Source organism: Rhopalosiphum maidis, chromosome 4 (assembly GCF_003676215.2).
Source record: "Rhopalosiphum maidis isolate BTI-1 chromosome 4, ASM367621v3, whole genome shotgun sequence".
NCBI lineage: Eukaryota > Metazoa > Arthropoda > Insecta > Hemiptera > Aphididae > Rhopalosiphum > Rhopalosiphum maidis.
In genome coordinates, this window is record NC_040880.1 from 22,176,044 (window position 1) to 22,189,078 (window position 13,035).

The following is a 13,035-nucleotide window of genomic DNA, read 5'->3' on the forward strand; positions in this document are numbered from 1 at the left end:
TTTCTTTGTAAGTTATAATTAACGAGTTGAAATCAGAAATTTCATTATAAATTTAAGACTCATCGAGAAAATAACAACATGATTCCACGTGATCAAAAATTCTAATCATTTTTTATAAATGTAATCGTAGTATTCATTATACCTACCTGAAGTAGGTATAGCATAAATGCATATACATTATTATTTATATTGTTTATACTTTATAGATATGATGAAGTTTTCTATACATCATAAAAGATAGATGTATTAGTTGTTAATTTGTGGTTTACTGATAAATTAAATGATTAAAAAATAAATTAAATAAATAGTTTAACGCCCAATTTAAACACAGGCCTTACGTCAAATATTTTATATAATAAAGGTTATAATAATGTGTTATTTGGTATACCATTTGATTTTCGCTAAATAATTTTATGATTTTTTGTTCTCACTATCAAACTAAAGAAAAATTTAATACATATTTTTTTAATATTTTAAAGTGAATAAACAAAACGTTCTACATTATTATATTAAATACAGTTGCCTACTTGCTCACGTTATAATGGGTACGTCTCGCGTCGATTATGCGTTATCTCTGCAGCGGTCCATCGTACGGACATACAGTATTAATTATTAATGTTTTATAATAAATAGACAGTTTAATTTTGAATAATTACAGGACTATAACAGCACACTGTAGGTCAACATTAGTGTTAAATACTTCTGACCTATAGTAATTAAAGCCAAAATACAAAAGTATTAATATTATCTGCATTCTGTGTTATAGCGTTGAGCTTGTTTTAATTTTATAATCATTAGATGGGTATAACACTCCTATATACATATTACATATAGGAAATATTTATAAGCCCAAATTCTACAAGCATAAAATATATAATTTGTAATACCTATAATATCATTAGAATTAAGCATATGTGTTTCAATGATAATGAACCATTTTAAACAAAATCAGGTATAATTGCAATTTTTTAATATCCAAAATAATTAGAACTTTTTCTGCACGAAACAATAAATCTATACTTATATATTTTTATTTTTTATGTTTTGTTTTATAAATGATATTTTAATTTTATTTATCCCCTTGGATATCATATTTTTAGGTTCTGAACGGAATGATGAATGTATTTTTTATTGTATACTGTCTTGTTAATGATACTTTAAGCTTTCGAACATTTACAAATAATAAAATAATATTATTATAGAAGTACATACCACACCAGGTATACCTTGACAATTATACAGGGACAAACCAAACTAAAGGGTGATCGTGAAGCGGTAGAGTGACACAAATGGTCGGGAGTGTCCACTCAGTATCAATATTGATTTTTAGTCAATAGTCGGCACTCGGTAAATTTGTTCGACTGAAATATACCAATATTCCTAACTATTTTAAAACGAGAAGAAGACAGTTTATAATATTATGGTTTAATATGTCTATTATTGATCTATATATTTAAGAATTTAACCTGATTTTGGAGACGAAGGAAACCGGTTTTGAACGTCTCTGGCCTTATCGGCTTCCTCTCATAGTAATAATTATTATTTATATATTTGCTTGTTTATTTATTACTGTTATTATTATTATTAATTATTTATTTGTTTGCACTTGCATTTTTCCATTCAAAATAAATATTATTATTCATTGAACAAATAATTTATTGTTACATTTTTTTCTTCCTTATCTCTATTCTATAATAAAAAGAATACAATTTACCACTCCAGTGGTTGAATTCAAAATGTAGGATATATAATTTTCAGAAATCAGCAATAACAATAACTACAATATGTTATTATATTATATTATTTGTATAGCCAAAAAATAGTCATATGTTTTTAAATTAAATTATAAAAAAATAATTTCTTCCGGAGGAAGTTCGGGCAACTAGTAGATTATAAATAAGTTAAAAAATATTTTAACTTAATATTTCCGGGTGATTATATTATGTAACCAAATAAAGTATACCGCGGTAGTTAAGTGATAACCGGTATAATACTATAATTGTACAAAATAATAAAACTCGTTGCATTCGAATTGCATCCAAAAAAAAAAAACATAAATTGGAACATCTGAATTGCATGCCACCTTTTACAGATTCCTGTCTCGATTGCATGTAGTGTTCAATTTTACTTATCACTAATCAATTTTTTTTTTTATTAGACTACAAATTTTTTTAAAAATGAAAAATCTATTGGAATTGATTAAAATAATTATGGGTGAACGTGAACAATTATAAAATGCATTATATAATATATTATATTAAATACTGTGGTAACTGTAGTGACAAATTTGTAATACAATTTTTAGCTATTTTGTTTTCAGATGGAAACCACCCATATTAGGAATTATGATTAAATATTTTTAACGTGTTTAATTTCTAGTTAGCTTTACGACAAACTCTATAATGAACTTTATAAATTTCCCCTTAAGTATATTAACATTATTAACCTTCAATATATAATAATATGTAAAAGGTTAAATATTTTAATCAGTACTTCCTCTATATTATTTAAAACTTTTACGATTTTATTATAAAATCACAATTTGCGTAAATGTAATACATAGTTACATAATATATTATTATATATTTTATGAAAGAAAATTATAACATGATTAATCGTATATTCCATTAAAATTATTAATAAGTTAAACGTTTGTGGAAGATAATCGAATAACATTTAAATAGATAATAGTCAACTTAAAAGAAAAAAAATAATACGATAATTATTTTATTACCTATTCTTTGAAGTTATTTCCATGATTGAGTTAATTAGTATTTTGTGAAATACGATTTAGATATTATAATTCAAGTCTTAAAACCTTAAGTCAAACCTAACTAATAACCAAAACTTTGTTTTTTAAATAAATTTAATGAAATATAAGCCGTTTCTATAATATATGACAGTGTATATACAACTATAACTCTATACAGTGTAGAGACCTAAGACTAAGACTAAAGAAAGAATAATATTGTATAACTACACTGGGTACTATTTTTTTTTTTTTTTTTTATCAAACAGAACCATTGTTAATATTATACAATATAGTATAATATCAAGAGGTTATTTAAGATCAAAACTGAAAATAAAATAGATTATTTTTTCAATCCTTATTATAGTATTTATCTGTATACTCGGAAATTCTGCATTGTGAATAGGTACTAATTAGGTAGGTACACTTTATTTAACAAATTAAATTTTCACGTGTACCTATGTCGTATTTATTTTCTTTTTATAAACTATTATAAAAATATAATATTATTACGTTTTCAATAATTGAAAATATAGTATTTTTTTAGTAGTAGGTAAATACGCGATAATTATAGTAATGAGTAAAAATAGAAATTTTCGCCCAATTAATGATTTACTGAACTTGTTTACAGAATGGACTGAGGAAAACAATTCAAATTTTTTTCTTTTATAGAGTCATACTTACAAAACATTATAATATTTGGATGTCAACTCAATATATTTGTTTTCTCTTTTCAGACCCACACGCTGAATGCATTCATGTAAAATCGTTTTATGATTTTTGAATAATCTTATAGTAAAATCTTAAAAATATAATTAAAAAAATTATAGAGAATCATAATGATGGTTTGATATATCGGTTATAAACTTTATTACTATTTGACAAAAAAAAAAAATAATTTTGTAAATTTAAATAGATATCATTTGTTTTGAGACAATATTTAGACAAATCGATACATCAAATCCTCAAAAATAGTATTCTTTATTATTATTTCTTCAAGATTACTAAGAATTAAGATTACTCAAATATATAAAAATAATAATTATTATACATAATATATTTTAAAATATTTTCATATAAATATTAATAATTTTGCGTGAATGCATTTTTTCTATGTCACGCGTGTTAGTTCACCGTTTATATATTTATACCCAGTGGTGTTCCATTTATTTTTTTGAGAGTATACTATATCAGCAAATATAAAAATTTAATACAATAAGAATATTTTTCTTATGGTCTATAGGAGTTAAGCCGGTAAAGAGCGTGTCAATAATATGGAAAAAAATGAGATTGAAAGCATACGCAGTATACTCATAATATTGAAAAAAAATCTTGAGAGTATACGACGTATATGTAGTATACTCTTCAACAAAAATATTATAAACGTAAGACGTGACGCGCTTTCATACCACGTGCAAAAATAAGTACCCCTCTGATACTTTTTAACTCTATAATAATACGTATAATTATATACAGTATTATAGGAACTTATTACTAATATTCTAAATTTAAATGAGTATTTCTGTTCTAAAATAATAAAATCTTAAGTATACCTTATATGCTATTATAGGTAAATAACGTTCAGTCGTCGTAAATTACAGTAATCCAATTTCATGAAAATAAAAACAGAAGGTATAATATTTTTTGTAGTTTATTGAGTACTATGTACTTGTTTTCAGTAAAAAATAAACTGGCAGTTACCCGTATCGTCTAGTACCGGGCTGCACATAATATTATAATTATTATGATACAATTCTCTATAAATACGATATGTATGATGAGGTCAAGTTTTTTTTTTAGCAAACAATAATTGTATTATTTAATTATTATAATATGATTAATATGTAATAATAATCTCTGTAGTGATCTCATGAAATCACCATATTAATTCACAATACTCTCGCAAGGCCCTCAATAGTTGCAAAATATGTATTTTATATAAGTATAAATTATCATGCAATGAGTGAATAATGGTGTAAGCTTTATAGGAAAAGCGCTATTATTTTTCATTATCGTATTATGCTACCGTGGAAATGTAGTGGACGGTGCTTGTAATATATATTACACAACGTGATTCTTTTAAAAATACACACTTATTTATCAAAACATATTAATGTTTTCGGAAAAAAAACATTTACATAATTTTAAGTTATTAAAAACAACATTTTCAAAAATAAATAATATTTTTTCTATTAATATAGTTATAGTTTTAATTTTTTAAATAGTGTAATTATATCTACATGTTTTATTGTATGTTCCTAGGAAGAATATTTTAAATGCATAAAAATCAAATTTCTAATGCGTAGTGAATTGCCTAAATATAACTTTATAATTTTAAGTGTACATTCGTTGATATCGATGACTCCTGATAATAGCGAAGGGAGGTCTTGACTAGAATTAGTCTTAGTTGGTACTAATAAGATACTTGAAATAGCATAATTTATATAATTTTAATTTTGTTTTTAGTATTAACATAATAAATTACTTATATCATAATTATGCAAATAATCGTATAGTCTCAATCCAGTTTTTAAAAGTCGTAAACAAATTGGGAATGGCTAGATTAGCCTACGTAATAAATTCTTAAATAATTTACCTATATTTATTTTATATTATTAATTATTAATTAAAGAGTGCGTCGTATACAGTGTGCCGTTTAGATTAACATAAAATTATTATACATAGTATAATAACCAACGCATTAAACAACTAGGTAATTGTGTGTAAGTTTCCTCACCACCTTAGCTTATAACACGACAACATTGGAATATTGAATGATGTTTAAAAGCATGAGGTATTACACACGGCGCGTTTTTTTTATTGTGGTATCCCCGTTAAACAGTGGCATACCTACTACAGTGACAACAGAGCTAGCATGCTAGGTTAGCTGCAGTTGCTTTGGCGTATAGCATTTTGTTAGGGACTTACATGTGCGGTAATGCCGATAATAGTTAACATTTAGGTAATCAATTGAAATAGCGCGAAGAGAATAATTTCCATCATAATGGAATCGTATAGAAATAATTTGACTTTGGTCGCTTTAATGTGTAGCTGCACCACTGTCGTTAAGGCCTAATCCACATTATGTACACATAGTGCATACATTTTATCTATAATTTCATCATCAAGTAATTTACTGTTTTTGGTCGGAAAATTTTTTTTTATATGTTTTTAGTATATCTACATTCGATTTGATTTTGTACGTGATTTGAAGAAGGAAAACGTGGTTAAATATAATAACGTTGGTAAAATTTCACTGAATTTCAATGATTGTAAATTAATACATTATTGAGATGACTATAGACTATAAGTTCTATAGACTATAGAACTAAGACTAAGTTTAAATTAATGAAATATAACATAAGACTTAAATTAAACGCACGAATTAAAAGAATACTATTTAAAATTAATACATTTAACTAAAAAAATAATAATACCTAATACAATAGAGAATAGAATAATAAAATTACAAATAATTTAAAAATAATGATAATAATAATAATAATAAATTATTAACCTTGTATTAATAAGTCCACCTTTAATTCGATTGCGAATTTTTAACTATACGTAACATTACTAACACTAACTTAAATTAAAATAAAACAGGAAAGAAAGAAATTAAAGAATAAAAAAACTTAAGAACCTAACTATAACGCTATATAGTTTATAGTATACGACCTGCAGCCACATCTTAATTGTTTCACTGAATATCTAATCACACGTAGTACTTTGTTGGTTATTATCTAAGTTGAGGAAAAAAATTGGATTAATTGACAACATTATTTTAAACACTACATAAAAAATTAAAAATTGAATTTAAAAAAAATCAAAAATGTATTGGGGACAATCAAAACAATTCACTGTTGAAATATTACGATATAAATAAATTTCTTATGTATTCAATTAACCATTAATTACACAGTAAATTAATAATAACACTTATATGCAATCGTCGTCAACAAGACAATTCAATCACTAGCTTATTATTATACATAATAATAATATTTATAGCCAATATAGTATTGTGCAATTATTTCTTTACTAGCCAACATAATATTATAATTTTTATTTACGTATAGATTGTATAGTAGTTTATTTATTTAAAAAAAACTAAATTCCAACCAGCATTACATATAAATTTTCGTTTTATAAGTATACACATTAAATTATTATATTATAGTATTATCAATCATTTTTTTTATTATTTGACGCTTTCGAATTAAATTTTTTTCATCATCTTGTAGACAAAAAAGTGTTCTAATTTACTTCTGCAGCTATATAAATTCTAATCGATTTATTTCCTCAAAAATATATTGTTTTTTGTAAAACTTAAAATGCACTACTGTAAACGTTATTAAAAAAAAAAAAAAATTAGTTGAAAAATAAATCACCTTGAAGTTAAAGTACTCGTACATTGTAAAATTATTATTAATTGTTAATTTATTATTAACCTATTTGATCCAAGAAAAATAATTATTTATTATTGAGTACTTATGTTATTTGACGGAATTTACGTCATACTTACCAACTTCATGCACTCTTCGTAAGAATCTTTATTAAACTCACTACAATATTATAATATAATATTACCTTTTAACTTTGATTTCTAGTCTCACTCTCTCTTTCTCTCTCGGACCTTATTAGTTTTAGTCGTCTGTATGCATAATGTGAATGTTTGTTGATCATATTATGAGTAAGCAGCTTAGAATAACAGTGCCAACGTCTTAGGAGGTTATTTTTAATAATCCACCGCCGAGTTGTAGTAAGTTCAAGGTTACGTTTTTTTAGGTACTCATTAGAATCTAGAATATTAATTTAGAATTTAAATTTTATACAGGCTGATTTACCAAACATGGCACCCTCTTTTGTCTTCTTCGTGTCGATGTAATTATTTAAAATCTATATTTTGGATGTTTTAAACATACCTAAAACTATATATTCTTGACTACCATTGTAGTACCTACTTAAGGAGTTCCTATGGTGAGCCAGACTTCTGTTTTTCTAATGAAAACCATTATTTTTTCTGTAAATTATTTAGTAGATAATTTTTCTGAAAATATTGATGTATTAAAATCAAAATTTGAACGAGTAGTTTTTGAGAAATTTAATTATTTTGTTCTAAGGATAAAAGATCCATAAATTCATATTTAACAAATAAATAACAGAGAATTACTCAATGACAAGGTACACTCGACACATACTGTGCAGTAGGTAAGAGTGGCTACCTAGCTACTTTCCTATTTTTTCATTTTTAAAACAATCAGGCTAGTCAAGTTTTCTGATAAATTGATTAGGAGTATTTAAATACTTTAAATAGTAAATACATATTTAAGTGTAGGTTGTATAACATATTTTTTTTTTTGTTTTGTCTGTAGTTCTAAATATGATTATTTTAAAACAAATAACAATTACAACTTATTTCCTATGTTGATCTTGCAAAGTGCAAACCTTATATTTTCAGGTAGAACATATTATTTTATTTAGGTAATGAAACATTTGGATCCATTACTGAATTCTAATATTAGTTTCGAATTCAGTCATAATAAGGTATATTTTAATATTAATTGTACAATTATTGGACATAAATTGTCTAAAAGACTGATAAAGCAGCAATTCTTTTTATAAGTTATTTATAAATTTTAAATATTTACCTACATTTTTACATAATGCAGTTGCAAATAATAATATTTTTTTATGTTTACTAGAGTTTTAAAAATATTTATTTATTTGTGAAATTGTATAAAAACTTTTTTTTAAATATGATTATTTCACTGTTTATTAATACAAAAAAATATATTTCAGTATATATATTGATAATTAAACAATATGTAAGTAAATAATTATTATCGCAAATACTTATATCGCTGATTAAACTTATCGGTATATTATAATAATATAAAAAGTTACGGAACTCAAATTGTATTTTCAAGATAAGCACAAGGTCATTATTGTAACATAATATATATGATATATAGTTATAATAATTTATTGTAAATGCTAAATATAAAATAATTATAACTAAAATTTTTATTTTGAAATGATGATACATCAAATTATAATATACATTTCACAAAGTAGTAGTACAACGTAAGTAATTATTTTAACCATAAACTATGAGTTACAAAAAAATATAGTTAATAATAACACTTATAGCATTATATTACTACTTTTTTATACTGGACGGATATCATATCGTTTAAAGTTGTTTTTCTTCAATTAGTTAGCATATTCCAGCGGGCTTAGGATGTAAATATTTACAAATAACGTTTCCTATGTTATATTTTGCTTCGTCTTGTTCATTTTCGTTGTACACCTGAAATGCAAACAGTTTACGGCTTAAAAATACAGATGATACATTCAGCTTAATTGATTACTCGCGACTACATGCGTTTATTAAACAGTCAACGTTTTATAATGGTGTCATAAGCTTACCCCATTAATAACAACAGAAGGAATTTGAGCCGATCGTGGTAAAACGCTCTGTGTCCGATTGTTATACTGAACCATTAACGAATCGCTCAATTCTCTGTTTATAAAACATTTCTTAATCTTGCCGTAATATTCATCGTATAAACCCATATTTCTCGTACACTAAAATTAAGAATAAATGAATAAAAATCACATGTTCAAAATATTGTAAGTTGTGTAATGTTATTTGTACTAATAAAATTGAAATACATGTTCTATATTACAAATGATTTTTTTTATTCCATCATATTATTATAATAATAATAATCACACAGGTTATCTATCATTAAACGCTCATTGAATTTAATAATTTAAACTTTAACAAAATAATTTCATCTATTTGAAATACTTATATTACACTGTTTATCAATTTTCCAGTTACCCTTGACAAATTGTAGAATATGATCACAATAATACTTTATTTTAATATAATTATAATAAGTCGATTGTAATATATGAATTATAAATGAATAATTGTATTATAAATAAACTTAAATATGACACATATTTGGAGAAAAATAGCAAAAGATTTTTATTGTTATTCATTTTTATTTTTAGCTTTAAAGTCAACTGAGAAATGTATTTATTTTATAATGTAACGATGTTTCATTTTCAAGCAAAGATTTATTATTGAAAATTTAAATTTTCTAATTAATTTGATATTTTATTCATGAGCACAAACAATTATACCTGATAAGCACAGTTTTCACGGAATTAGGATTCATTTTTCAGATGCGGCGATATAATATTATTGACAAATAATTGAATTAAGATAATAAATGTAACTTGAATTGTTAGTCAAATATTATATATGTTCTGTACATTTATTTCGGATAAAATGTTAAAATATAACACTGATTTGTATATATTACTATAAGTAATAATGCAAATTGTAAGATATTTATGCATTTTCAAAATAAAATAATGAGTTTATAGTGGTACGATATAGAAACCAGAAGGTTTTATATTTTTGGAAATTTGAATTGTTATAACCATAGAAATCTATAGATAAATATATTTTTTGATATTCTAATAAACCGATATAGTTATCATTCAACTATTAAATCAATCTTCGATTCTTGTTATTTAATTATAAAGTATAATATTTAAGGAATAATTTAATTGAAAAATTTTAAATTCTAATATGAAAATCGTTTTACTTCAAATTTAAGATCGTAATTGGTTTCCGTGATTTTCACCGGATGAAATTTAACTGTACTATGTAGTATAAATATTGTATATTATGCATTTTCGTACAATTTACAAAAACTTCACTAACCAAACAAAATTATCAGAGTGCCTATTACATTATAAATTAGTGAAAAAAATTCTTACTTGATATCCCGAATGTCTTTCACTTGTAGAACTCATGTAACAAACCAAATAATTAGCCAATATTTGCAGTTTGGATGGTAATACATGAATGCTACACGCTTGCCATTTATTTTTCATACATTCAGTCAATCCCTTTTTACATTTGAAAAACCATTTTCCTTCAAATAATTTTTTCTGTAATGTTTAGAATAATATAATATATAAGGGTTAAAATTTAAATACATATAGTTACAAATATAAAAACATTAAAAACAAAATATAAATTATTTTCATTAAATAATGATCTCGACAACGAACTATATAAATAATTTGTAATTGTTTAAATAGGCAATAATTATCGAATTCACTCACGTCGGCATTTCCAAAAGGCACGAAATCAAAGTTGACATATTTTTGAAATTTCGCTAAACTTGGTCCTATTTGATCTTTGAATAAATCTACAGAATCCAAGCATAAACTATCGTAGTATATTGACACAGTTATTTTCTGAAAAAAAAAATGGTGCAAATATTAATAATTTTATTTCTAATTTCTTCCAAAACCAACAATTAAAGCATTGGAAGTGTTGTTTTACTCACGGGTGCAGAATTTTGATTTTCAACGTGAGGCACATCGTATAAAGGTTTTATCAACACCTTTTTAGTGCCAGCTAAATCCATCGAACTAGTTTTAGTAATTATTACTAATAAAAATATGACGGAAAATGCAGTACTAGCAATCATTTCTAAGGATAGCTTATTACAACCTATAGAACAGTCGTACTCGGTAAAATTATTAAATGATTGTAAAACCGTTTTAATCGCGCCTATATAACCACACAGTATGTTCCTTGTCCGTTTATCTACAAACGATTATTTTTACGTGTGTGTATAGGTATGGGTACTCGAGACATTGTACTTTGTTTATGCATATAATAATAGTAAAAAATCATTTGTGTAGAATGAAAATATACCTACTGCCGTAAAATCGGATGATATATTTTTTATCTCAAACGGTTAGGTATTTAATTAATAAAAACCGTTGTGTTCGATTACGGCATCCATTAAAGGCCATATACCTACATAATAATATATGTTTGTAATAATAAACAAGATCTTGAAATTAATTGATTCTTTTACAGTCTAATATTCGTATGAGTAGGAACTAAAACCAAAGCGAAACTATTTGGGTAAAATTGATGAGAGTGCCTATAATATATTTTATTCCAGAATTTTGACTCTAGGGGTACTTATGTTATGTTGTATTACCATATGGTTTTAATAATACTCATATTAAAAAAAAATTAATTTAATGTTCTTTGAAAAATTGTGTTTCTTTAGTCTATCATATAGCTGTTTAAAAAAATTGTTTTATAAAATTTAATTTTCGAAATAAAAATCATTGATTAGTATTTGAATATATATCTATGTACAAAATTGTTTTATATTATTGTGTTTGTGTATTTTTGATAGTTTATTACATCAGATTGATCATTTTAAACAGTACATTTTAACTATTTATTCACATACAACGAATTAGTATAACAAGTTGGCAGTTACTTATTGTAATATTTGGTACGTCTGTTCTCTAAATATTTCGTTGTTATTTATTAATTAAAATAAATAAATAAATAGTTTTAAATTAATTTTATACCAATTAGTAATTACCAAATTTAATTAAAAACAATATCAAAAAAAAATTTTGAATGCTGGTTTTTAGACTATAGGATCAAGTACTGCTTCCGCCTAACTACCCCACTCCCAATAACAACGTCAATTCTTAAAATTGAATATTTTATACTAAATTGCTATAAAGCCAGTGGTGTAGTGGAGGGTATACGCGGGTATACGGCGTATACCCAAAATGCTAAAATTCTTAAATGCGTAAAGGAAAGAAAATAAAACAAATACTCGGGTATACGGTCGTAGCTTTTTGGATGATAACCATATTACCACAATTTATTAATAATATACTTATAATTTGAACATTTCTAATTATTTTTTTTTTTTATTCTCATGACTCCAAGAGAATTGGTGTACCAGAATAATTAATTATGATTAATTATAAAATGATAAGAAATAATAGGAAAATTTAAAATTGTCCAAACGTCAAAACAAATATTTAAAATTAAATTAATATTATGAGTTTTGACGACGGCAATATGGTCTGTAGGTATAAGACATGAGAAAAATGAAATACAACAACTGGACCGTAGATTTTTATTAAATATATCTGTACTAGTACAAGGAATGAGAAACTTTATTCATAATAATACAATGAATGAAGAAATACAGGAATTAAATAAACTTATAAAAACATCGGTAGTTACTACAGCAGAATGTGAACGGGGATTTAGTTTAATGTTTAATGAACATAATATGTTCAGATCTAAGATCTAAATTGACAGTAAAAAATATAACAAATCTTATGTTTATCAATATAAACGGGCCACCTCTTAGTTTATGAACAAGGGTGGATCCAGCATGTATTTACGGTCGGGGCAC

General features: G+C 24.6%; 1 protein-coding gene across 1 annotated transcript; it reads right to left on the bottom strand.

Moving 5' to 3' along the window:
- Window positions 1–8,757: 8,757 nt before the first annotated feature.
- LOC113549166 (gamma-interferon-inducible lysosomal thiol reductase-like) lies at window positions 8,758–11,375 on the bottom strand. The gene is made up of 5 exons (XM_026950346.1): window positions 11,131–11,375; window positions 10,904–11,038; window positions 10,553–10,726; window positions 9,182–9,340; window positions 8,758–9,062 (listed from the first exon to the last, which is right to left on the bottom strand). The coding sequence occupies exons 1-5, from the start codon at window positions 11,272–11,274 to the stop codon at window positions 8,970–8,972; spliced, it is 705 nt and encodes a 234-aa protein (XP_026806147.1). The 5' UTR covers window positions 11,275–11,375; the 3' UTR covers window positions 8,758–8,969.
- Between the last annotated feature and the right edge of the window lie 1,660 nt (window positions 11,376–13,035).